Source organism: Doryrhamphus excisus, linkage group LG7, assembly GCF_037039965.1.
Source record: "Doryrhamphus excisus strain RoL-2023G ecotype Guam linkage group LG7, RoL_Dexc_Guam_v1.1, whole genome shotgun sequence".
NCBI lineage: Eukaryota > Metazoa > Chordata > Actinopteri > Syngnathiformes > Syngnathidae > Doryrhamphus > Doryrhamphus excisus.
In genome coordinates, this window is record NC_136363.1 from 22,694,428 (window position 1) to 22,722,217 (window position 27,790).

The following is a 27,790-nucleotide window of genomic DNA, read 5'->3' on the forward strand; positions in this document are numbered from 1 at the left end:
CAAAAGACACAGTCTTGCAGCACGTAACGCCCATTTTCCCGGAAGTGAGTAAGTGTCATACCCTGCTTTTGGGTTGTCAGGTAGCGTCTCGTGTGAGTCAGTCAGGCGTATTTTGATAATAATGGGGTCCTTATCAGTAACACGTACTTCTGTCAGTGAAATATGCAGTTTTGCTTCGTGTACACTTGCCAAATGGGGCGGTACCGCCTCCAAGTCTAAATAAGACAATAATACAAAGTAGACCTCCATTTGAAGTGTGGCGGAATCCATTGTGCCTTGTTGTAAACAGAGATGGCTAGTGGGTCATTTAAACAGTCGGTGTGCTGTTGTGTGAACATGTCTTAAAACAAACAACACCGTGTTGGAAGCCTAAACAGTCAACGGTGTCGTGCCCCTGTACGGTGAAGTTTGCCAGTCGCCGGTAGTTTATAATTACTTGCCGAACAATGCTAGCAAAGTTGACAGGAAGCCATGCATTGCCCACAAGCAACATGGCCGTCGAGGAAGTCCACATTAGCTGAGGAGGAATGCGGTAGGCGGGGCCGCCAGGCTTGTGTCAAACTTTGGGAATGACAGGAGTGCTGCAGGATTCGCAAAGAAGGGAAAGTGTCGCCCTTGTTCCTGCTCTTTGGATTACTTGGACTTGTTTTTACGCACAGCCTGTGGAGCCGACATTTGTTCTTCGACACGGCGTACGCTGGCAACAGATACCCCAGCAATGTCGGAGGACCTGAGTTCCCAACCCTGGTCCATCAACAAAGATGATTATGAGCTACACGAGGTGATTGGTAAGTGTTTTGTTTTGTTTTTTTAGCTCAGCACATCAGTGCCGCTAGCTCCCCTAAAGACCAAGCTAATATTAACAACGATGTGTTGCATAGCGAGCACGAGCGCAGGGCATCTTATCAATTTTTGCGCTTGGGTGAGTTAATCGCGTGTGACATCGGGGCAGTCCTTGCCGGGCGGTGTTAGAACTTGGAGTCGGTGGAATGTTTCCACTGTGAAAGACTACCCCGCCCAATGGGGCTACGCCGGTATGTTGAAACGAGCGGTAGAATGGGAAATGAGGCTGAGCGAAAGACTATTTTAGTGGAGAAGATATATCAGTGATTCGTATTCACAGCGAGCACAAAACTCGATTTTCTCGCCAGATGGTCACGTAATGTATTCAAATGCTAAAAATTAAAATAGTATCTGCTGCTAGTTTAATTTGACAGTAATTTGAATGGGCAATGTTGGCAGCACAGCACAGTGTATTAGCTGCAATGCAACTAAAGTGCAGTTTAATTGCATATGCATTTGATTTTTAAAATGTTAAATATTCAGCACTGTAATTGTACAAATATAAAGTGATGAATTTAACATTCATACAGAGCTATTGGGAGAGCATTCATCCAATGAAGTGGCTTTAGGAAAATAAATGCTGGGTATTATCACTAATAATGAATCATACAATAAACTTCTCGGCTGCAGGCATTTTGTTTTGTTGTGTGGCGGCTCCAACGTGTCAAGTCTTGAGCAATGGTCCGCATTTACTGGGTCGGCCATGCCATGTCCCACCCTTGAGATAAGTGACCCTGCCCTCGCTGGGGCCCGCTTTACAAGGAGAGAACACAAAGGTGTGTATTTCCCTGCTGTGTCTCTCTTGTCCGGGCCTCTGAGCGTGCTTCCTCCCAAGGCAACGCACGTGTTGACAGAGGCTCCATTCTGCTCCGCTTCAACTATCCTTTTTGTATATTTATCACACACTTGACATGGACTTTTCCTGCATTTCTTGGGAATTTTGAAGCGGGGCGTCGCTCAGGACAGCTGGCAAATGAGCGGCCGTGTGGCCATAAAGCTTCTCTTGTGTAGAAAACTGGAGTCGGACCTAAAACCAGCTTCATAAAAACACGTGTATGCACCGTGACTTGTCATTGGAGGTGCGCAGGGCTCATGTCACTCATCATGATTGTTCAAGTCCAGGTTTTCTTGGACTGGAGGAATATTTTTCCAGAAAAGAACCCAAATTCTACAACTTTTGAGACTTTATTCATTCCAGGTTAATGCTCTCTTATCAGAAACATATTTGTTACTTGATCTCTTGGTTATTTACAAAGAATGTGTGTATTTGTTGACTGTATGTCTTACCTTGCAAAGGTTGCTTGGAGAAGCTTAGTGCTTGGCGGCACGTGCCCGTGTGCGGGGGGGTGCCGAGCTACAAGTGCACCATTGAGTGCTGCTAACGACTCAGTGATTAGAGGTTTGTGGCTTGTGTCACAGAGTTCATATTCCTTGCCGAGCTCTTTGTGTTTTCAGCCCATCTTTGATTAAGCGGCGTGCAGTGTCAGGTCCACGGTGCAGGTGAAAGCGGCATTCCCAGCTGCGCGGCGCCGCCCGAGGATGGGCCCGCATGCCCCCCGTGTGCCCAGCAGAGCTATTGTTTTGATATCTTCCCTGGGGAGGCGGGGGGGGGGCAGAGGTCTTGTTATTACACGGTTCACACCCACTCTTTTCAGCTCTTTGTGTGATGGAGCAAACTAGACTACAAAGAATTACAGTCTGCTCTGGTTTTAGACTCATCCGTGTTGACAGGAGAGGACAGGAGAGGACAGTATGCTTCCTTGTTGGCCACATTCACCTCATCCACTCATTGCCCATTTTCATCTTTCATGGTGGGGCTTGTACAGTATTTCCCATAGGACTGCCATCTAGGATTGGGATTTTTAGATGTGGGGGGACACGCTTGTTAGGAAGAGCACCACATGCGTTCATGTTCGTCTCCAAAAGTGCACAATAAGTACAGAAAAATTGCCAGATTTGACTATAGTGTTTAAAAAAACATTTTTGGAAAGGGGGGTACAAACACTGGCAGAATGTCGCATCAGAGTTTCCGAAAAAAAATCCAACTGTAATGCAAATAATGCACGATTTGATGAAATAGTGTCCATACGTATGAATGTGAGTATGAATGGTTTGTCTATATGTGCCCTATGATTGGTTGGCCACCCCGCCTCTCCCCCCCAAGACAGCTAGGATAGGCTCCAGCACCCCCGGGACCCTCGTGTGGAAAAGCGGTAGAAAATGAATGAAAGATAAAGAGAGGAAGTGAAAGTCTCTGTTGTGTCGCCGTGTCACTGAGGTCCAACACGGTCCCTGATGACGCTGGGATTCGGAACAAACCATTTTGTTACACAAATCATTCGGCCTGTCACAAGATCTCGTATCACAAGATTCAAATGTGACAAACGTGACAAGGCCCTCGGCCCCAAAGGAGCGCTAGAACCGGCGGGATCCGCGATACGCCTCTGGTGTGACTTCATGGTGAGAAGCTGCCCTTTAAGGCTACTTCATGCTAAACATGTTTGCAGTGGGGTCAGCCTAAACCTGAAAACAACAAAGATTGGTGTAAATATGGCAACGCTGTTCATGCCTGGAATATAAAGTTAGTAAAACCTGTTGTCTCGCTTTGTTCATTTTTATGAACTTGTCCAAATGCTGGGTCTGACAGCTGCTGGTGAAGGAAGAGTCACATCGTGATCTTCTCCATTAAGGAGCTCATTCAAGGCCATGCTAATCTGATAACGCGTCTTTTGCGCTTATTGAACTCTACTTGACCTGACTCATCCTTTTTTTTTTTTTTTAAACCAAAATTCTCACCTTGCTGTGAGGAATGATTATCCTGGCATTCGGAATGTCATTAGTAGCAGTCCTTAATGTCATGTTGATTTTTTAAATTGCCTCCTGGTATTTCCAAGGTCTTCAAAACACTTTTATTGCATGTTGTGTGCCTCATCCAAATAAGCTCGTTATATCGGAATGCAGCATGCCGACTCCCGAAAGGACCAACACAGTAGCGTAACCCGCTAATTGCAACATGCAGACGCTTAAGCGTTTAAGTCGGCGGCAAAGCAAGAGCTTCTTGTCGCAATGTCACTTTCACACATTCGGAGCGGTCGTACTGAGGCTGGCCATTGTCGAGGAAGGTGCTTACAGAAAACACATGTGCTGCAAAGAGCACGCTTGTTGTGTCAATGCTTCACGTGTTACACCTGGCTGCGTCCTACCGTATACTGTATACATCAATCATATTTATGGCAAAGCAAATGGACACCACGCAAAGTCACACGCTGTACGTTGCATCCGGGAACCATTCCCAGGCCACACAGTCAGGAGATGGGAAGACCTGGGTTCCATTCCCCGCTTGGCACCCGTGTATGTGTGGCTTTTCTCCGGGTACTCCGGTACTCCGGGATTGGCTGGCCACCAGTCCAGGGTGGACCCCGCCCCTCGCTGGGATAGGCTCCAGCATACCCCCACCACCACACAAGTGTAAAAGTACAAACTAAGCCCTCACATCCCTCCCCATGCAGGTATTCCTATAAGGACTGCAATCTATTAGTGGCAATGGGCGGGTGATGTCATGGCATCATTTGCATAATTTATTGGTATTTTTTTGAAACAAACCTGTGCTGTGCATTTGTCGGAGCAATGAGCCGCCGTAAAGGCAGCCGGCCAGAGCCTTTAAGGTCAATTATTATTATCAGTTGTGCTATCAAAGGCTTCCTCTGACAAAGCCAGTCCATCCGCCAGCTCGTCGGGAGCGGGCGTGAAGTCTGGCGCGGTGCCCGTTTGGCCAAGCCAGACGTTGACACGGTCTGACAGTTGGTCAATACCCCTTTCCCTGCCGTCCCAAGCGAGGACGGCTCCTGGTGGAGCCACAAAGATGCCATTGTAAGCGGACACCGTTGCAGGAGGAGGAGGAGGTTTGATGGATTTCAAAGGAACGTTCCTCGGACTCGCTCGGCTGGTCCTTCCACTTTTTCCTCTCGTGTCGTTTTTTGAACAAAGCATCCAAACAATGATTCATGGCCGCTGGTTGCTCGTTACAATTTGTCTATGTTCATAACACGCCAACAACATGTACATCATTTCCCTTCGACAGAATTGTCATGCAATCAGAGTCGTTGACTATTTCTTTCAGCTGTAACGCACCTCATCCGGAATGTCATCACTGCAGTCGGGATGTTTTTCCACTGCATGGTCATTGGCCAACTCTTAATGCAGTCATTGGCTAGTCTACACCGGCCAATAGGAGCGTCGTATTTACCGTGTCTTTGGTGATTTTGCAGCTTAGGAAGAATAAAGATCATTTCCAGGTGACTTTTTCATTGTAATGTGAAAGCGTGTAGTAGTAGTACATGTCTTGTAGCCAGCGACTGTATGCCCCCCCCCAACACACACACATTGGGGCGCTCATGCTTCTTCCAGCTTGCTCGAACATCCCTGACAACTAGCTGTTTGTTTGTTTGCAGCCATTTACACTCCCTTGTGGTCTTGGCAGCTGCATGTGTGTGTATCTATGTGTGTGTGTGTGTGTCTGTGTGTGTCTGTGTGTGACCCACCTCCAGAGATTTGTGAGATACTTCTTGTAGTTTGAGTAGTGATGCCTAGAATTCCTGGATACTTGTACAAGGCTGGATATACAGTGGAACATCTAAAAGTCACCTTCATAGTTGCTAGCATTTCCCCTTGGAATAACCAAAGTGGGAGTTTCCTGAATGGTGGAAACAATGGGATCAATACTCCCACGGTCTCATCCCATCAGCATGGGCAATAAAAGTGACCTGAACTTGTATTATTAGATAAGATTCACCTCTAGAACCCTGTATGAATTATAGATATATATTTTGATAGTTATAGATAAGATTCACTTTTGCCTTTCTCAGCAATTATGGTGCGTTTGAGGACCGCCGAATAAATTGACCAGTATTATCACCCATTATTTATGACTTATTGAATAGGTTGAATGAGCAATAATATCTATTTTCTGACCAGAGCTGTGAATGTTGACTGGCCAGCATACAGGAGTCCACTGTAATCTGGCCCAAGGTCACCATCATAACAGTTTTTTATGAACAATTCCCATTCTTATCTTGAATGACAATGCGTAGAAGCCAAAGAAAAAGCAAAGCCCACAAGTCGAGCTCACTGAATTGAAGTCCTGCAAGGTGCTTGGCTGTCTCGTGCGATGTCATGCGTGATAGCGTGCTAGCAGTTTGTTCTTTGGTGTATTTCTTCTAACGACAGTATACGTGTGAAAGATGAGTAGTTTGACATGTGAGAGAGGGTCTGCTGTGTTGGGCGGGATCTAAAAGGTGACCTTTCATTGGTCGGCCCTTTTGCAGGAAATGACAAGGGAAATTGCAATTTGATTGGATTATCATGGCACAGCAGTCATGTTGAATAAGTTTGCAGCGTGTCCCGTGGCGTGAAGCCACGTAGAGAATGTAAATAGTTCCATTTCTAGAAATCATCCCCAGGCTGGGCTTTTTTTAAGGAAACACAGAGAACCGTGTTCAGGTTGCTTTTTTGTTTCCCCTTCTTCCCCGCGCCCCCTTCCTCCAAACCTTCATACGCTCTTGGCTCAATGAAAGACCAAACAATGGGCACTTTGTTAATATTTGGGCATAGCCAAGATGAGGGCAAAGGGGGTTAGGAAAAGCTTAGTGGAGGGTGGACGAGCTCGCTGCTCATTCTTCCGCCCCTCAAAGCTTCTTGCCAGAGGAAAATGTGCTCTCAGCAAAAAGTGGAGAACGTGTGCACGTGTAGAGCTAAAAGAGGCTATGGAGGGGGCACGGACCTCCACGCCGGTGGGGCATCACTTCATCAAACATCTTTCTAAAAAGACACAATGTGCCACAAGGAGAAATACAGAAAATACAGAAAATACAGCGCTTCTTCTTCTTCATTCCTTCCAAAACGCCGCATGAAAACCAAAGTCATTTTTCCCACAGAAAGCAGCCAACCAATCCCTTGCAGGCACTCCAAAAATACATTTCCTAGAAAAGGAAGACGGGAGGAGTGGCACCACCACCAACATCTACACTGGTCATCTGTTTTGTTATCACCTCTTTTGCAACATTAATTTCCTTTTTCTTCGTCAACACTGTTTTCCAGTTTCTTTATCAAATTGTAGCTCAACACATTTGAAACCGTTTGTGAGCAGGATAAGATGCTATCTTCTGGCAAGTTGGGAACAATGAAACGCTGTTTCACTTCATCCACAAATAGTTTCCTCTGCTGACATCCTTGGTTACCATTCATCGATAATCTCCGTCATTCCTACAAGTCCTGGCTTGACGGCAGCCAGATTCCATCCTCGATGTCCCCCACATTGTAAAAATAACTCTCATGTGTCGCCCCCGTTTGTACACCACCACGCGCTAATCCGACAGCGATGGCAATCGTTAACTTGATCCATAATCAGAGCCTGGTCCTGTCTTTCTTTTCCAGGGAGCGGGGCCACCGCCGTGGTTCAAGCCGCCTACTGTGTACCCCGCAAGGAGAAGGTGGCCATCAAACGTATCAACCTGGAGAAGTGCCAGACCAGCATGGACGAACTCTTGGTAAGGCTGCCGCTTTCTTTCTTTTGCTGCCATATCTGATGCCGCCTTCAGGAACGTCGGGGAATTTGCATACACTCCAGAATGTGATGACGAGTGATGAGATGAGATGAGACCAAGTACCACTTGGTCCTGAAATGAAGTTCATCCCATAGAAGCATTTGCACTGCATTTCAGCCCCGCCACAGAAGGAGCTTCTTCCATCATGTTGGCCATGCTCTGGTTAACATAGGAGGGAAAAAGCTTGGAGATGCTGAGGGAGAATCACAGACTGGAAGCTTTAAGAAGTAGGAAATCTTTGTTTTGTTCTGTTTACCATGTTTACCACCAAAAGTTCTGTCATTGTAAATGATGTCGCTGGTGACGGCTGACTTGTTAATTGTTGCTTTAATGAAATAATACGAGCCGATCGACAAGCTAAACGGGGCTCAAAGTTCTGTCAGAGAACTCATCACTTGGCCTCTGCCGTCTTTTCCGCCGGAGGTGGGAAGGACACGGTGGAGCGTTGTGACTCACCGCTCTGACTTTGGAGCGTGAGATCAGCTTCTTAAATGCAAATGATGTGGCTTTTCTCCACCAGAAGAAAACGGCAGCATTAAACCTCTCAGCCTTCATTTTCCAGCGGATGAAACTGAAGACTTTTGCTTCTGGACTCGGTGGTGACATTTACTACAAGGATTTCCTGTCCGTGGTCTTCCTCCAATCCCTAAACCGACCAGGAACCTTAAATGCATGCCAGATTTCCTTTTTTTTTTTTTCAAGAATTCTCTGAAGTTATGAATGGCATAAACGTGTGTGCACACATTCCTGGCACAGCAATATGATATGATGACACTGTATGTACAGTACAGTACACTCCCCAGCGGCACCTTAAGTCATCCTCCAAAGCAACCCTGTAGGATGTCAAGAAATTGAATCATATCCAATATGACAGACACCTTCACCAATGTATTAACTTGCTTCCAAAAGCTCAAACGTGAGCAGTTGTGTGTGTTATTTGGAAATGTGTGAAAACATAATAATATAAACCCAGTATAAATCATAGAAACCAGTTAATCTGCTCCACACAGCCAAAATATGAAGAAGAAAAAGGTACATTTTACCAAGAATGATTCTCGTTGCTAAGTAATTCTAAATGATAAATGACCATTTAACACCACTCTTGTTGGCGAAGACGGCGAGGATGTAAAAGGAAGAGAAGCTGGCATCCGAACACCAGCAACAACTTCTTAACATCTTCCATCTTCAACCCTTCTCCAACATGAACTTCCTTGATGGACGATTGATGTGGACTTCCTGTACATCTTGGCGAGATTGGCCGACAAAGTGCTGGTACTCACAACTTTCGATGGGCCCCATGGCGGCTCATTTGGCAGGCGCACTCCATTGGAAAAATAAATAAATAAAAAGCACAGCGTCACTCACCACCGCTTTGTGTGGGCACTCCATTCTGTGGCTTGACCACAACTGAGACCATGGACAGAAACTGGAGGTTTGACCTCTGCAGTCAAGTCCTCTTTTGGAGCTATTTTTGGCTTGTGGTCGCTCAAAGTGCTTGTTTCATAAACGGCCTTGAGACTTGGCAGAGGGCCTTCAAATCCATCGTCCTTGCCATGACTTTCAAACAAGAAAGGTTCTTGCACAGACCACAGTCTTTCCACCTGCGCTCTCCTGAGCACCTCTGGAGGTCAAGCATGTCTTTTTTTGTTGTCATGGTGTGTTCTCCTCGGTGCAGCCGTCCGTGTCGCCACATGACTGGCATAGAGGCTTCTCTGTGTGATTTGGCACCGGCTTGTGACACTCGCATCCTCACAATCGCTCATTTAGTGGCCGGGCTCGGACGTCCTTTGACATGCCGACCATCACAGCCAATGAAGGAAAAACACAACTGTCACTGAGTGGACCGCTTCCTGGAGCGTGGCCACGTAATTTTCCCAAACCCTGTGTCGGACCGTGCGTGATCCATCAGCGGCCAGACGACGTTACTTTCAGCAAATGAGACCTTGTCGCATCAGTCATGTCGCTGAGGAATTGGATTTTCTTTCTTCCACCTCCTCTGGATTGTCTTTACGTTTGGGGTTCTTAAGTTAAACACTGCTAGCAGTCCCTCCAAAGTGTATTCATCTTCTTTATGTGTTCAATCCAATGACAGTGATGCAATACCTAGAGCATTTAAAGTCTTCGCCATGCAGAAAATGAATCTTTTTATTTCTATATGCGACATGGGCTGGATGGCGTGAAAAAGTCCAAAGTATAAGTTGCAGAAGTTGGCGGTGTCTTGGAGCGGACGGCAGCCTTGGACGGTAAAAAGGATTTACGGCGCAGGTGACTCAGTGTCGGGTGTCCGCGTTTGTTTGCGGGTTGCATGGCGTAAATCGTAAGGGGAGGTCATTCACGTTCACGTAAACCCTGATGAACGGACGCCTGCTGGTTAGAAGCCATTTCTCTCCTGATAAAGGTCAGAGTGCATCTGATGTCCGTAGTGATCCAGTATTTCTCCCATCTGTTTAGGAAGAATGCTACATTAGCTTCTTATTATCATGTTATCTATTGTTTGGTCACCGCCCAGATGGAATCGGCCTAAGAGTTCTCACTCATGAGATCATTCCGGGAACCTTTTCCACGGCTTACAGTGACCTAATCCCCACAACAAAGACCCTCCCTGATTCTCACATTGTCCTCTGGAAAAGATGGGGAAACCTGCCAACTGCCGGAGCACGATATCCTCCCCCGTGAGCCCATTGTTTTTCTTCTCCGGGGTTACCCTGCCCTGCCGAGCCGCCCTGACCCGCCTCCTCCTCAACCCAAACCTGCATCATTATTCTTCTCTCCGGACTGCAGCGCCCGCAGACGGAAGGATGGGCAAGACAACCCGCCGAGATGCTTCTCTGGCCCGCCAGACTGGAAGTTATTAGGCCGCTTGATAAACGCTTTGGACTGGAATATGGGCTCACCAAAGGATCGGAACTTTTTGTCACAATTGTCAAAGAAATGAGGGCTCCCAGTAGGAATAATAATTAATCACAGGACCATAATTAATCAGAGAATAAATGAAAATGACCTGGATCATTTTGCCAGTATGGATATATTGATATATTGCTATGTGCATGCGTGTTGGTGGGGGAGGGTTCAACACCTTGCCACGTTTGTTCCATAGAACAACGGCATGAACAGAGTGAGCCCTTTTCTCTGTGGGTGTAGGCGGGGCCAATAGCATACACAGAGTGCAGAAGAGTAATATTAGTAGATTGCAGTATATTGTCATATTTCTTTCACTGTACTTTTTTTAAAAAGTAATGTTAAACTCTCTCCTCGTTCTCGTGGACCCAATACTGTCTTGTGACACTCCTGGTTTGGCATTTCTCCTTGGTTAACTTTCTCCTCAGGGATGTTGGACTCAGTCCAAACGTGTTATTGGGGCTTCATGAATCAATGGCTCATGATCTCCCTCCCTGAGTGCTGCGTCATGAATGATGCCACCATGATGTCACCTGCTCAGGCCGTCTCCCTCCCCTCCCCTCCCCCGGAGGAGTGATGACTCCGCAGATGATGGCTCAGTGCCGAGGAAGCACATTGTGTCAGCTAAGCATTCATGCTAATCGCTCCATCCTGGGGTCTTCCAGAGATTGATTTGGAAGGCTTGATGCAAATGTTCTTTACTGCGCAGACCTTTGTGCCGTAACCAAAATATTGGGGTGAATTCTAAGCCAACCACAGCAAAGTGCTCACCAAGAGTCTTTTCAGCGTGAAAGCAACCTTTGCTTCATCAAGGAAATGGTGAAGAGTGATGTGATTAATTAGATTTCAGTGCCTGCATTAGCTCATTTTTCCTGCTTTCCAAGGACACCCCCCCCCTTCACATATACAGTGACCGCTGACGTCACTCTGATGTCAAGTATAACTGTAATAGCTGTAAATTTCCCAAATTGCGGTTGGCATGTGGAGCTCATACCCTCCTGGGTCCGAAAGTCAACATACTAACATTTCCCACAGGACTCCAATCTGTCTGAAGCTGGATGACATCATCATCATCATCATCATCTCATTTGCATGTTCAAGCTTTGTCAAGCCTGAGTAGGTGTCTGGCCGACACACAGCTGCAGATATCTGCTGGAGAAGCGTGTGCCATACAGACAGGGCGGTCTCTCACCACTGCAGTCGCTGGCTCGTCAGTGTTGATGTGGGGTCACAGGTCAAGTGATGATGACATGCTCATTCTCTCTCTCTCTCTCTCTCTCTCTCCCCCCCACAGAAAGAGATTCAGGCCATGAGCCAGTGCCACCACCCCAACATTGTGTCTTACTACACCTCCTTCGTGGTGAAGGATGAGCTTTGGCTGGTGATGAAGCTGCTAAGTGGCGGTAAGTCAGGCTGAATTGTGGCCTTTATCTGCTCTAATGATGCTGCAAACGGCTTCTACCTGCCGGTGGGGACGTTTGGCGGTCCCAAAACACCCCCGCCCCCAAGTGGGACGGGCCGCTTGTGATGACAGCGCTGCTGGTCTGGCATCAGGAAGAGTGCGGTTCATTCCCGCTGATGTTGACTGTGATTGTGGGGAATGTGACAGCGCTGATCCTCGATGTCCCCACCACCCACCCCACCCTGCCCCGCCAGATGCTTTAACTTCCGTACAGTGCACAAGCTAATGACAGGGCGGCGGTAATAACAGCCTGCAGGCTGGCGTGGAAGCATCCGTGTGGCAGAGCTGCAATTAAGCATGGAGGAGGGGAAGGAGGTGGCATCTGTATCTGATTCCATTATACCTTTGCCCCAAGAATGTAGAAAGTCACTGACAAGCAGGAAACGTTTAACCACTTCCTAATTAAGAGGTCACAAACATGATGGGAGCACTTTATCGAGCCCTCAACTACAAGCTGTTCCACTGCTTAAAACTCCACACTAGTTTGGATTCTAAGCATTTTCCACAGGATATCAAAAAAATAACTTCCATGGTTTTCATCCACCTCACCCAACATTGAAGTGGCTGTGGGTGCCTGGTTTGGGGGCAGAATGGAAGCAGCCAATCAGATGCAACACGCGCTGGGTCATAATGTCTTGGATGTAACGCACCGTTTGGGCATCTCAATGAAACCGAAAGCCCCCGAATTGTGCGTCTGGCTCTCCAGGTGGCCGCCGCAAAGCTGGCCCCCGCAGCACAGCGCTCGCCGCCAGCAGCCGTCCCGCCTGCCAGTCCCAGCAGGGTCCGACACCACTTAACACAGCCTCTCTGGTTTCACTGGGCCCGTTAAAACGCCAGCACTTGATGTTGACTTTTATTGTGCGCGGTAATGAAATGATGGCCAAGGCAGCGTCTGCCATGGAGACGGCCCGCTCGGGTTTATAGACCGCCAACCCTCTGCGGGGGTCTATCATTACCTCCTTCAAGGCCAGCTCCTGTCTTGGTGCTGCTTCTGGAAGCCTCCATGGACTCCAACAACCTGACACACTATGACTATTCTTAGTGTCACTGTTGACTTGGGCTGTTTTGCTGCTCTTTCACCAGCGTATGACATTTGTGCCCAGCGTGTCACAAGTTGCACGGGCTGTCTGGAATCCCAAATGGGTCATTTTATGTCAGGACTGGATGGAAATAGTGCTAGGTTTCTCTACTAATGTCACAATGCCACAAGCTTATACATCTATTTGTAATAGGGGACAATAACCATCAAATGGCATTACTGAACTCGGAGTACAGGACTGCTATCTATCTGTGGCACCGAGTTGAGGGGCAGTGGTCCCTATGGCTTGTGTTGCAGGACATGTGCGACATTATCTTGAGTGACAGTTGTGTCATTTTGTGCAGCGGTATACGTGCGTGCGTGTACCTGAGGTAATTTAAAAATGTTCATGATGTTACTGCTAGAGTACCCAGCATGCCTTGTGGGCACTTTGTGGATGACAGCTATGTGTTTGTATGTCATGGTTCCTCACACGGGACTGTGGTTCCTTGTTGCTGGTTGTCAACTTACCTGTTGGGTGTTAGGTCCTGTTTATATTTTAGTGAGTAAGACTGTCCTTCTCTATTATGGAAATTCCTGCTGTGAAGCTGCCATGTGAGCGCGAGAGGGGCCGCTGATTGAATTCCCATCAGAGACGTCCAGTCCGAGCCACAGGGACAAACACGAGTCACGCCACAGCCAGCGATGGAAGGTCTTCCCAGGAAATGACTAAGCAGCCTGAGCACGGCTCTAAGTGGACGGCAGACGGAGCCGAATCGCGATGGAGGAAGATTGCCATCGACTTTGTGATTTTTCGCACTAGTCAGTGGATTTGCCGCATCGGCACGGCCGCCCCTCAATTATCCTCCTAACTGCTGACCGGGGGAAGCTTTGATGATGACTCCACGCTTGACTCTCGGCTTATTCAGTGCCATAAACGAGTAATCTATATAGGCTTTTTTAGTCTGAGCCCACGCCGCTCTCTTCTTACACAACCTTGTCTTTGCTGCAGTGGCCCCTCCCCCCTCCACCGCCCCCTCCACCACCCCCTCCACCTGCTGCATGGCAACTTGGCCTTCAGCACACTTGGCACCTTTTCTTGTGGTCCATGGCCTCCAATGCTCCGTCTTCTTCTTCCGTCAGAAACCTAGACCACAAGCATAGCCTTGGATGTGCGTATAAGTTGCATAAGTTTGGACACCCCAGGGAACACCTGCTGGAACGTGTCTTCCACAAAATGGCTGCATTTGCCAAACAACAGTAATGTTTCCTCCTGTTATCCAGAATATTATATCAGGCCGCCATTCCCGTCTCCATCCACTCTTCCTGATTACTCACCTGGTCTCAGGTGGGCTGCTATGCCCGTCCTTGCCGACCCCCCCTTGGGTAATGCCGAGAGATGCTGGAGCGGTTCCGTCCCAGCTGCTTTATCAGTCAGTCATGAGACCTGCAGGCCATTTCCAGCTTTTGTTTGCTGGTGATTCGAAGGAGGTGTTGTGTGACGTTAGCGTAGCAGCGTAGCAGCGCTGTCTTTTTTTCTTTAGCAGCCTTTTGATGTCTACACCATACCCTCGAAATAGCAAGACATGTCAGGTTGCCTCCTCCCCTGACGTCCTCTGTCTGTTTTACCACGCTCCTCATGAACGGCTCATTGGAACTCCCCCAAATCCCAACATGATCTTACTAACATGTTGGGATTGTGTTTGTGGATGCTAGTTTTGATTTGGATGAAGCACGTAGATACAGCTGGCTTCCATTGTTAAGAAGCAGGAGGTGCTTTTGGAGGCCTCGTCATGCCAGTGAATAAATTCTACCCTCTTCTTTGTCAGGCTCGGTGCTGGACGTCATCAAGCATATCATCTCACGAGGCGAGCACAAGACGGGCGTCCTGGACCAGGCCAGCATTGCCACCGTCTTAAAGGATGTGCTGGAGGGACTGGAGTACCTGCACAAGAACGGACAGATACACAGGTAACTGCAGACACGACACGAATGAAAGGACATCAAGAACAACTAGATGGACGCAAGTGAACGAGACTAAAGTCAAATTGTTCAAATAAAAAACGAAAAAGTGAAAAATTCAATCTAGTAACTGAAACGTAAAGCGTTGGCGATGGGCAGTGAAGACACACGGCAGATCACGGGCATGGCCCCCTGCCCGTGGCCCATGACCCCCGCACCTTCGGCCACAGCTGTTGGCCCCTGCCCGTGTGAAGATTCTAAGCAGGAAATGGTCTGAGGCCGAATGCTGCATCCGGCGTGTGGAAGTGGGTCATACTGCCCCATGGGTCAGACTCACGACCGTATCAAAGACATGACCTTTACTCGGAGTTGCCCCTGAAAGGTCAGCCACGTCCTGTAGATGAAGCCATAAAGGCGAATTGTGACGAATGGGAGAACATGGCATCATAAGGTCATGGACATAAAGTGGCCCCTCCCCTGCCCGTCCTATTGCCTTCCAAGACGTCAGCACGGAGCAGCGCTTGTGTGAAGATGCACGAGCGGAATGTGTCAATGGCGGATTTGCGTGCCACAGGAAATGTGATCCTGAAAGCTTCCCCTCTAAGCCGGTTCAAGACCGGGTTAAGTCTCCGCGCTCAAGCTGCTGCCGCGCTCGCCGGCCTCGCCACATCCTCTCAACTTGATCTTCCTCAACCTCCATAGTCTCTGCTTCCTCTCAGTCTCCGCATCAGGCTACTCTACGTGGAAACAATGCAGAGCTTTTGGCTTCCTGCTCCAGGAGAAGATGAGGAGAAACGGAAGGACGGCATTGATTGACAAGTCTGTTGGGGAATGATGAAGAGGAGTAGACAACTGTATTGATAATGAGGTCTTCAGCAGCTCCTTTCTGGGCACGCTTACGGGTCCCGTAGCTAGAGGTGAATCCGCTTACATTACAATTGGGGGGGGGGGCAGGGGGGGCTCACTGCAGTGCGGATCTTGAGAATCTTGGTGCAACATGCTAAATGCTCAAGTCCATTCATTCCACCACTGCAGTGCACTGCCACCTCCTTTAAGCTGCATCACATGAGGCCAGGGGTGACGGGGGAAGGGGGCGGGGGGGTCAAGGGGGTGAGATGTCGTCAGAATGTCTCATCTCGCCCTTTCTCCAACGCTGCAAAGCAATTAGAGTCTTGTGGCCTGGGCTGGAGGCCCACGCTGATATTTGCCACCAGCCTGCGAGATGTTCCATCTCGCCGTTCAGAAGGGGGCACTTTGACACCCCCGGGTTCTGCTTTGGAAAGTAAAGCAGTAGGTCCGTGTCAGGAGGGATGCATTGTGGTCATCTTCGGCCACGCACAAATTGAGACCGTGCTGGGAAGGAGGCGTTTGATTCCACCCACGAGGCATCCCATAAACCCTTCCTCCCACGTGAGTCGGCCACCAGGATGTGATGTCACGGGGGGGCAAGGTGCAAAGGGCTGCCAGATGAGAAGGATAAATCTGGCTGACAGTTTAATGCCACGCCTGTTACCCACCTGGGGTAACGCCTGGCTAATATTTCACCCGAGCCGTCCTCCACTTCTTCCTCATGTGCGCCGCTTTTATGGCGAAGGTTGCGTAACCACGGCGAGCTGGTGGACGTGTAACCACAGAGCCATCAAAGCATGCTGGTGTAAATCTAACGTCTCCTGCTGGAGGATGAGAGCAGGATTTGCACCGCAGCATGGCTTGCTGGGCTTGCTGGGCTCCCGTACTGTTTTTATTTGATTTTTACTGCTCCTCTTCCTCTCCTGCGAATGATAACAAGCCTTCGTCTCTGCGGTCACACATCAGCGCTACTCATCTGCAGCAAACACAGCCTGGCTCATCCATCACAGCGCACCCGCGTGTACCTGAAGGCACCACGTCATGATGATGTCACGCTCTCAGTGAAGCCGCAACGTCATGGAAGCAGCGCCTTGCATCGTGGATGTGAAGAAATGAAGTGAATCTGCCATCCATCCCGTCCTTGATGGATGCCGGGGGCGGGGCTTCCTGACTGCTGCCACAAAGCAAAACACGCCATTCGCCGAATCCTCCACTCGGTTGTCGTGTAAACCAGGGGAAGTATTTTGGGGTATTCCCAGAATTGCATGTAAGCCTCAGGTGGTGGTCACCGTACCCCCCCTCACCCCACCCCTCCTCATCTGCGCCTTTTAAAAAGCAGCATCTCAAATTACCTCCTCCTGTTCATGCAGCGCCACCGTGACAAAGCACAGCGTCGCACACGGCCTGTGAGCGGGCGCCATGGCGGCCAAGAGACACTCGGTCACCTGCTGCTCTTGTGACTTTTTCTTGTCCTCGTGTGACCCAGCAGCAGGGTGTTTGCCACCTGTAGCTCACTGACACCAACCTTAGCGGGACCGGGTGACACCAACCTTAGCGGGACCGGCTGACACAAACCTTAGCAAACCTTTTCCTGCTCTCCTTACATTTCATAATGCTCTTTTGCATGTTTGTTATATTTGTATAATATGCCACAGGACGATAAAAAGAAGCTATGGCCCCCACTGCCCCCCACCACCATCTAACAGACTTTGAACAAAGTGGGCCGATTTCATAAAAATGGACATATTAGGGGCCTACTTCCAGTAAATGTACTCAAACATGTAAATCCAACCCAGGTAATATGCTCAGCAACATTAAAATCCCATCATAGCACATGACTATGCTGCGTTTACATTGTGGGGGGGGCGGGGGGTTGCTGTGGGAAAAAAATGTTGTCCAAAAAGCTGAATGCTTCATTTATTGCTAGCAGTTAGCCGTGTTTTACTGCAGTGCCCTCATCTGGTGGCAGGATGGACTGCACCACATGCGACCATCCATCCATCCATCCATCAATCCATCAATCCATCAATCCATCACTGTTGTCTGAGCCCAAGTTCTCTCCCATCACTTCCTGAAAAGCCCTCCCGAGGTGGCATCACCTGACACTTCAGCCGCCCTCACGTTTTTGGGTTTCCTTTTGCCTCGTCCCTCACACGTTAGGCTTCAGAAGTCTGTCACCATGACAACTGTCTGGCTGGTGAGACGATGACGACGGCGGCGGCGGCGGCGGTGGCGGCCCGCCCTGATTGTGTGTGAGGAGACGGCGGCTGAATCCTCTTATCATCGAGGACGAGGCTGGACAGGATGAGCAAATTAACGACGTCTCCAACGTCAAAAAGCCAAAGAACATCCAGAATTGGAGCTTTATCAGGACGTTTCCTTACGCGGCTTCGACTTGACAGCATTATATGAGGTTGATGGACGTATTCCATGGCTCTTCATGAATGACAGCTGACAAAACTTCTAGACACTAAAGCAAAAAACTTTCTTTCAAAAAATGTAATTATTTTATTGTATAGTTATTTGATTTTAATTATTCTTTTATTATATACTTATCATATCTAAACAGGTACAGCATACCTCTACCACTTTTTCCAAAAGCCACCTTTATGCTTCACTGATAATGTTTTCCCTCAGGCTTTGAGCTTTGTTCAGCGGTCCCTGAACGCACCATAGTTTTTTTATTTTTTTGTGTGTGTTGAATAAGTGTCAGATATATTTCGGATTTAAATCAGAATTGTACGGCGAGTGAACAATGGCAATGGAAGAGAGAAGGGGAGGGTTTTGGAGCTCAATATAGTCTAATAATTCCAACACTCCCTTTTTATTGCAAATGTTGATATGAAATGGTCATGCTTCTCCAGCGTTAACCTCGCTGCTTCTTCCACAGAGATCTCAAAGCCGGGAACATTCTTCTGGGGGAGGATGGATCGGTGCAAATTGCAGGTGTTTGGAAATAACAGATGGTAGCCAATCACATCACGGCAGCGTATCAATAACCTGCTCTGCTCTGCTCCATCAGACTTTGGCGTTAGCGCCTTCCTAGCCACAGGGGGCGACATCACCCGAAATAAAGTGCGCAAGACGTTTGTGGGAACGCCGTGCTGGATGGCGCCGGAGGTCATGGAGCAGGTGAGCGCTTCTTGACGTGCTGTAACCATGGCAACAGGGTGGCTTGGGTAAGCCGTGTCGTTAGGAAACATAACACAAATATGACTTTGTCTTAACTGTGTTCCTCAAGGTCAAAGGATACGATTTCAAAGCCGACATTTGGAGTTTCGGGATCACGGCCATCGAACTCGCCACGGGGGCGGCGCCTTACCACAAATACCCACCGATGAAGGTCGGAACCGCGCCTTCGGCTGTCTGTCTGTTTACAGAAATGAGGATCTCTGTGGTGCCTTCAGGTGCTGATGCTGACGCTGCAGAATGACCCCCCCGGCCTGGAGACCGGCGTCACCGATAAGGAGCTGGTGAAAAAGTACGGCAAGTCCTTCAGGAAGATGATCTCCATGTGCCTGCAGAAGGATCCGGAGAAGAGGTGTGGTACCTGCTTGGCTTGGCTTGGCATCTTCTACTTGCTATTTACGCTCCTCACTGGCAAAAGCAGGCACTACCAGGTACTACTACCAGATACTACTTCTAGTATCTGCTCAGCCAGTGCCCTCAGTCTCCTCTTGGGTGCTTAGAAGTACTCCTCCAGCATCTTTTTACCACTGATGCCTTCAAGGCCGTACGTTTTCCTCAGGTTCCTCGGTATGTAGCATTTGAAGGAGTATAGCTGAGCCTAGCTGGTACTGTGCAGTGGAAAAGCGGCTTAGAAAGGTTGTGGTTGCTCCACCTAGTGGCCGTGTTATGTAATTACTCTTCAATGAACTGCTGGCAACATTCATGAAAAGGTACAAGGTGTGGCACGTGGCGCTTTATTATTATTATTATTATGACATTATTGCAGAACATTATCAAAATACAATTGAACAGGGAAACAAAAAAGTAAATTTAGGAGAATAAAGTCAAAATAATAGGAGAAAAAAATTATGAAAATAATGTTACATGAGGAAAATTAACATAATATTAATATCATAATGTTGAAATCTTAAAGTAAGTAAACAAAATAAAGATTAAAGTTTTTGCACTGTGGAAAAAGTTATAACATGATGGGAATAATGTCCAAATATTAGTATATAGTATTAGTTGTATTAATATAGTATTAGCAAGTCATAACTATGAGAAATGTATATGCAGTACATTAAGAGAAAAGGTTGTATTAAAGTCATCATATTATAAATAATGAGAAAAATGGCATTCTATATTTCACAGTTGAAAAATATTTTTTAAATTCCAAATATTAGGAGAAATAAAACAAAATAAAGTTGTAATTTTGGTCCAAATTAGGCTGGGGAAAAGGGCTAGTAGCTACAAAAAAGAAATATACATACGGTGTGTTATTTCAAAAGATAGAAAGGGTCTTCCCAGGAAGAGTCTGGACCCCCCTGATCTACGGAATATCTCCTTGCCTCGATTGCTGCACCACATGATATGATATGTTATGATATTGCTGGAGCTCATTGTTTCCCTTTCTGCTTGGCAGGCCAACATCCTCGGAGTTGTTGAAGCATAAATTCTTCCAGAAAGCAAAGGTAGGCCTTCGACTGAGTCGGCAAGTCACAAGTTAGTTGATGAGTCATGGTCTTCTCATGAAGATGCCGCTCACACGCTTTCATTCCTCGGCCCTGGGCCTTTAATGGACCAAAAGACAACCGCAGCAGGAAGCTAAGACACCTCTCACTTCCTGTCAGATAAACGTGTCTGTGTCCTCCACGAGTTTGTGCGGCGTCGTCGGATGCTTTTTGCGTCGTGTACTTTTTGGGGCGGTCTGTCTTTAGCATGTTTTTAGCATGCGGTAAAGCAATGCAACCTCTTAAAGTACTCCTTGGAAAAGGGACACATTGTGGACTAAAATGATAAGTGCTGAATTAATGCCGCATTGAAGGAAGCCGTGAAGATGTAGAACATAGCAGGAAATACCATTTGATAAGACTACATTTCCGACTTTCCTTCAGCCTTGAATGCAGCATGACTTCTGATGTTTGCATCGATGCTGAAGTTCTTGTTTCCTGTCTGGCCAGAACCACGAGTACCTTCACGAGAAGCTTCTCCAGAGAGCTCCCACAATATCAGAGAGGTCGAAAAGGGTAGGACGAGGCAGCTCTCCCTCCTCTTCCTGTCATGACTTCCTCCTCTTGACTTTGGCGCCCTCTCCAGGTGCGTCGCGTCCCGGGCTCCAGCGGCCGCCTGCACAAGACGGAGGACGGCGAGTGGGAGTGGAGCGACGACGAGCTGGATGAAGAAAGCGAGGAAGGCAAAGCGGCCGTGGCCGCCCTCAGGGTGAGCTCGGCCCGTGCGAGGCCTCTCGTCATATTTGTGGTAGTCACCCAAGGAGCTACTGTCATGTCTGCAGCATCGTCCATTGTATCTCACCTGTGTGTGTGTGCTCTGTTTGACGGCGAAGGAGCAGCAGGTGAAGCCTGTTGGCGCCCCCCGGCGACAAGTGCGCTTCTCCTACCCACTGGAGCTGCCTGCGTCCAGGGTTGTTCACTTGCCACCACAATACAGATGGCGTTCCCCTAACAAGGAAGGACTCTCGCTAGCTAGACAAGCAGGCTTCACATACTCGCAGGAGGGTGGAAACAAAGAAATTGTTGCTGCGCTGCAGTTATTGCTGTTTCCCACAGGACTGCTATCTACCTGTGGCAGCTGCTTGATGTCTAATTAGCGAGCATGCCATTTTTAGGGATGCTGCAGGAGACAAAAGTGAGCAAAAACATGGAAACAACACAACCTAGTCTCCAATAAGACCAGAAAACATCCTTAGTCTGTGTACTAGTCTGTATAGTACAACAAGAGTAGTAGTAGTAGTAGTATGGACAAAAAAGTACCATCGTTTTTTTTTTATTATGTAAGAAAGATTAAGCCTCCTGTGAGCGCCTTTACAATCTTTAGACCCGCTGCTCGTCCATGTGTTGGACAACATACTTGATTCCTCCTCCTCTTACTCTTCTTCTCTGGCAGGCCAGGCGCTTATGAGGTGTGTAAGGACGCAGTTACGCTGCCATCTACTGTATGGAGTTGAAACAACAAGCTGCTAGAGTGTTTATTAAGCAGGTAGCAGGCCCACATGAATGGATGTAGGGGAGACACAGTATGGAAGGAAGGTGTGAAACTATGCCCTCTAGTGGCTAAGAAATGGCACAACAAGTGGCTTTTTCTGACTGACTTGGTCCAGAAGAGTTTTCCACTTTGTGCTTGGATTGAGTTATCTGTGAAGCTATGGTGGGGGTGCCAGTCGATGCGCTGGTGGGCATGCACCATTCCTTCGGCGCCACATGATGCAAAGGACGGGCAGGGAGAGCAGGCCGGGGTCGCTGAGAGTTAGCCTTCCTGGAAGCCATCTGTATTGGTTTGGTTCCTTTCTTCTCGTGCTCCGACTCACATGAAAATCACATCCAATCATTGCTCCTCCCACTTATCCGCTTCCTTTTCCGTTGCCGCTTTGTCACCACAGGCCACGTGTCGGCAAACTGCATCGGCCGTGCTGCAGGGGTGTCCAAACATTTCCAACCGGGGGCCGCATACCGAAAAAAAATAACATTGTTCTTTCACGTTTCAACTTCATATATTTTCCCATCCACCCATTTTCTATACTGGGGGTATGCTGGAGCCTATCCCAGCTGTGTTGGGGGAGAGGCGGGGTACACCCTGGACTGGTGGCCAGCCAATCAGGGCACATATAGACAAACAACCATTCACACTCACATTCATACCTATGGACAATTTGGAGTGGCCAATGAAGCTAACATGTTTTTGGGATGGGGGGGAAACCTGAGTACCTGGAGAAACACGAGGGGGCATGCAAACTCCACACAGAGATTTGAACCCAGGTCTTCATTCTTGTAAAATGATGACTTTTTCTCCATAAATGCCAACTTTTTATTCCTGATATTTGGACTTTATTCTGGTAAAAATACAGCAGTAGTTTTTTTGTTCATTATAATGCTGCAGGCCAATAAAAGAACCACCACGTGCGGCAAATGGCCCCTGGGCCAGGCTTTGGACACCCCTGCTGTGTAAGCATCTGAGTTGACCCAGGCGGCCTCGTCCATGAGTGTTCATGCTGTTTGCTAACACCTCCAGCTGCTGCCATGCTCACTTTGCCCTCATGTCAGACTGCAAGGTGCCTGCTCAGGCTTTTATTTTTGCCCCTTTCCTCGCCTATTTCTCACTTTGATCACGTAACCGTGTGAACTCTTGAATCCACCCTCCAAGGGACACGTTATTCCCACTCCCGTTTCTCCTCTTATCGTTTTAGAAGGTGTCGTTATTGACATGCACCTTCCAACATGTAAGTGCAGTTATTGAAATATGATCTCATATTCATGTTGTCATGAGGCGCTACCATGCCACCATGGCCCTTCTGCTGGACCACCATGAAACCACAAGCTACTCAGGTGATCTCAGTGGTGCCGATATATCTGTGGCGGTAAGACTTGAACTGTGGCGGGCCGCCAGAAATGAATGTACGGGAAAAACGCTGCATTTGCTTAGTCAGCAACTAAAAGTCAGGCTGTCCTCTCACTTCCTGTGTGTCCTTGACTTCCTGTGTGTCCTCTCACTTCCTGTGAGTGCTGACGGCAGAATCTAATGGCCGTCTTTGTTTGTTTTTAACAGTCGCCGAGAGTCAAGGAGGCCTCCCAGAACTCGGAGGTGGGTCGTGAGAACTTCTTCAGCAGCCGTTGCGGGATGATGTCTGCTCGCCGTTTATATTTTTGTTTGTTCTTCAGCTTTTCCCGACGCCAGAGCCGTTAAATGTCTCGCCGCCTCCTCTTCCCGTTCCCGCTCCCGCTGCAGCCCAAGCGGATCTACCTCAGGCCGGAGGGAACACGTTCCCACTGCAGCCCGCCCCCGTCGCGCCTCCGCGCACGGGACAGGCTGCATCGCAAACGACAGGCGCTCCCGCCACCCCCGCCCCCACCCCCGCTGCTGTTCCTACGCAGGTACGCCACTCCGCTTTTAATCAGGGCTGCCCTATGAAATGTCTCTTTCTGGAATATTTTCTACTAAATTCAGATTATTTTTCCTCATATATTCCAACTTTATTCTGGTAAAATTGGCACTTTTTACTCTTTAGAATATTAATATTAATATTAACTTCATCAGCAAGCAAATGTTGACTTTATGCTCGGGAAATGACTGCTGATTGTTTATGTTTTGTTGTTAAATGATGCTTGTTGGCTGTTCCGTCAGCCAATGGGACCCAGGCTGCACCCAGGTTGTTATGATTATTGGATGTTCAACGTTTATGATTATTGATGTGACTTTCCTCCCATTTTGGGAGGCCTTAACTTGCAAGGAAACTCCTCAAAACGTGCACGCAAGACAACAAACATGACAAAGCCCATTTCCTGTTGTTTATTTCACTTCCTGTGTGTATTTTGTGTGTTTTTCTACCACAGGTTCCCGTCTCGGGGAGCAGCCCGACGGCTCCCATCAGTTTGGTGTTGCGGCTAAGGTGCGTTCCCTCAGCGTGTTGGTTTTGTATTTTTTGTTTGTGTTTTTATTTGTCTTTTTGTCGTCCCTGCAGAAATTCAAAGAAAGAACTCAACGACATCCGCTTTGAGTTCATGCCGGGCAGAGGTAAACACCGTGACGCAAGTTTAGGATGCTTTGCTAGATGAGCAAGGAGAAGACGAGGGAATAAAGGGAGGGAATGAAAGTAAACGGGAAGATAAGAGAAGATAAGACACTACAATTACTAAAATGCTGACGTTGGTGTGTGTGTGTGTGTGTGTGTGTGTGTGTGTGCGTGTCCAGACACGGCAGACGGCGTCTCTCAGGAGCTGGTGTCAGCAGGCCTGGTGGACGGGAGGGATTTAGTCATCGGTCAGTGATAAACCCGCGTTCACGCTTCTTCCTGAGTGCAATTCTAACACGTTGAATTCCACCTTTCTTTTTCCTTGGGTGGACGCCCGGCTTGGCTCAGTTGCTGCAAACCTCCAGAAAATAGTGGACGACCCTCAAGTCAATAAAAATGTCACCTTTAAACTGGTGAGTTGAATTTATTCCCCATCTTGTCACGCCGCCGCAGCACCGTCAATTGCAATACTACGCCTTTTTATGCATGGATTTATATTTCATCTATCGTACAAATATATTTACTATGTGATTCACTTTAGTAGCTCAACTGGAAACTGTGACAGCATTGAATTGTACACATTCACTACAATATGAATATATGCAATATGAATATTGCAACTAAAACATTATTTTTCCTCGTCATACTTTCACCTCTTATCATACAACCTTTTATCCTAATATATCATTTCTACTATTTGATAAAATACTAATGTTCATTTAGACACCATTTTATGTTTACTTTAATTTACAAAATAATAAAAATGATGGCGGCACGGCGGTCTAGTGGTTAGTGCACAGACCTCACAGCTAGGAGACCAGGGTTCAATTCCACCCTCGGGCATCTCTGTGTGGAGTTTGCATGTTCTCCCTGTGCACGCGTGGAGTACCCGTTTCCTCCCACATTCCAAAAACATGCTAGGTTAATTGGTGACTCCAAATTGTCCATAGGTATGAATGTGAGTGTGAATGGTTGTTTGTCTATATGTGCACTGTGATTGGCTGGCCACCACGCCCGAAGACAGCTGGGATAGGCTCCAGCACCCCCCGCGACCCTCGTGAGGAAAAAGCGGTAGAAAATGAATGAATGAATAAAAATGATCAAATAATAATAATGCATGATTTATGCATATATGATTTCATGCATCATTTTTAGTTTATTTTAATTTTAAGGTAAATAAAAAATACTGTAATAATAAATAAAATAATGATTTTTAGAAAGTACATTTTTTACCTGATATTTTTTTATATTAACTGGATTTATTTATGAATTAATTTATGTAGATTTGCTAAAAATAAAATAGAATTATCATTATAAATGATTGATAGAAATGAAGTGCATTTATTCATGCGTAACATTTCATATTTGGAATGAGAAAATACAACCCCGCTGCTGTTCCTACGCAGGTACGCCACTCCGCTTTTAATCAGGGCTGCCCTATGAAATGTCTCTTTCTGGAATTATTTTTCCTCATACATTCCAACTTTATTCTGGTAAAAATGGCACTTTTTACTCTTTAGAATATTAATATTAATATTAACTTTGTCAGCAAGCAAATGTTGACTTTATGCTCGGGAAATGACTGCTGATTGTTTATGTTTTGTTGTTAAATGATATAAAAAATACAAGGCAAATGTTTTAAAAAGAAAAGAAAAGGAGTGCTTATTATTGTAAATGAATTTTTGTCCCGGTTGTTGCAGGCTTCCGGAATGGAGGGATCGGAAATCCCGGACGACATCAAGCTGCTGGGCTTTGCTCAGCTGACGATAAGTGGCGTTTAAGTGACGTTTAAGTGGCGTTTACTACCTTGGACCGTGACTTGCCTAAAAGATGTGAACATTTAAGAAACACAAAAGAAAATAGAAATCTACAGTATATTTAGATTATTGCAATTTTTCTATGGCTGTAAAGAAAAACCACTACTGCCAAAGAAAAGCGTGACGAAGGCCGCCTTGTGGAAGGAGGCGCTGACGTGTGCCCACGTGCCAAAAGAGAATGGCAGCACACGCGTTTACAGCGTATGTGGGTGGGGGTGGGGGGGGTGGGGGGGTAGCATAGCATATCAATCATGCATTTGCACAATCTCCACCAACACCCTGCAAGTCTACCAATGCCTTATGACAACTACTGTACGCCACTCCATGCACCTTCATGCCCTTTCACTTTCACTTTCACTTTCTGCTCTTGCCCACCGGACACCAAAGTCACTAAAGGATCCATTTTTCCACACTTGGCGTTTACGTAGCAGACCGGTCGTCTTAGCTTATTTTGATGCTAGCTCATGTCGCTTGCATTTTTATTGCCTGACTTGACTCAATTCCTACAAACGGCGTAACGATAGATGGAACGCTGCACGCAAAAGGCGGGAAATGTGTCCCCCCCCCCAGCCTACTGTGTTGCCTGTGCTGTTATTTTTCTCCAGCGCTTTTAATGCACTTGAAATTTCTCATACATCTCGACAAAACACCCACTGTAACTTAACACCGTTTAGCCGAATCACGGTGAAATTGGGCAGGGGACGGACAAGCACGTGCGTGTCACATTGTAGCACCATTGGTTGAAAAACATGGCCGCCATGAAGCAAAAGGGGGCGGGACTTAGCAAGTAATTGTCCACAAGTCGTTGAGCATTTGTGTAATGATGATGATGATGATCACGCTTTGAGGATACGTATGTCTCGTATGCTGGCGCGTCTGGCATTGTGACCCCAACCCACAGGGGGCGCCGCTTACATGGTTTTAATTTAAATGTGGCGTAAAAACTACGGGGTGGGGGGGGCTTAAGTGCATTCATTCATTTGTTGTCGGAAAAAAAGTACTTGATTGAAGTGGTACTTTGTACATAATCTCTTGTTTTTTTCTACTGGGTGTGTCACGCTTGGCCTTTTTTCTGGATGTCCTCCAGGGGGGGGGGGTAACGGCATGAGGGCAGCTCCAGGGGGCGCAGTGGTTCGCTAAGCGTCGTTAGCTTTCAAGGAGAATCATCCACAATCGTTATGTGAGACAAACACATGCCTCTTCCTCTTTTCTGTGTATTCTAAAGATACACAAACAGATAAAAAGAGGCCACACGTAATGGGACGCACCTGTATCTTTAGAAGGCACGGGAAGGAGGAAGGTGTGTTCATGGCCGACATGAGGCTTGTGGATGAAACCTTGGCGTCCGTGAAGGATCAAAGGATGTTTGCTAGTCTGTGACGTCTCCGCCCCTTTTATTGGACAGGAAGTGTTTCTTTCATGCTGTTCAATTTTACACTCGCCTTAAGTCAAACGCTCCTCCTCATCCTCATCTTCATCTTCCTTTCTACAACATCTTCTTACCTGACCTACTTGCTGCCATGCTGCTGCTGGTGTGTGTGTGTGTGTGTGTGTGTGTGTGTGTGTGTATGTGTGTATGCGTGTGTGTTGCTTGTAACCAACGGAGTCATAGTTCTCATCCTGTTTTTCATCCATCTCTTTTTGCGC

At 47.4% G+C, this 27,790-nt stretch overlaps 1 protein-coding gene across 2 annotated transcripts; it reads left to right on the forward strand.

The window, feature by feature from the left end:
- Positions 1 to 43: 43 nt before the first annotated feature.
- Positions 44 to 27,253, forward strand: oxsr1b (oxidative stress responsive kinase 1b). 2 transcript variants are annotated; one of them, XM_078792513.1, is made up of 19 exons: positions 44 to 788; positions 7,276 to 7,388; positions 11,638 to 11,746; positions 14,653 to 14,794; positions 18,525 to 18,580; positions 18,657 to 18,766; positions 18,876 to 18,977; positions 19,042 to 19,175; positions 20,226 to 20,274; positions 20,764 to 20,829; positions 20,900 to 21,022; positions 21,147 to 21,224; positions 23,363 to 23,398; positions 23,476 to 23,688; positions 24,148 to 24,203; positions 24,276 to 24,328; positions 24,506 to 24,574; positions 24,675 to 24,739; positions 26,027 to 27,253. In XM_078792513.1, exons 1-19 carry the CDS (start codon positions 719 to 721, stop codon positions 26,105 to 26,107), a joined length of 1,725 nt encoding a protein of 574 aa, XP_078648639.1. In that variant the 5' UTR covers positions 44 to 718; the 3' UTR covers positions 26,108 to 27,253. The 2 variants fall into 2 exon arrangements, with proteins under 2 accessions (XP_078648639.1, XP_057916241.2); XM_058060258.2 differs by lacking the exon at positions 21,147 to 21,224 and having other exon boundaries at positions 45 to 788; positions 26,027 to 27,252.
- Positions 27,254 to 27,790: the final 537 nt, after the last annotated feature.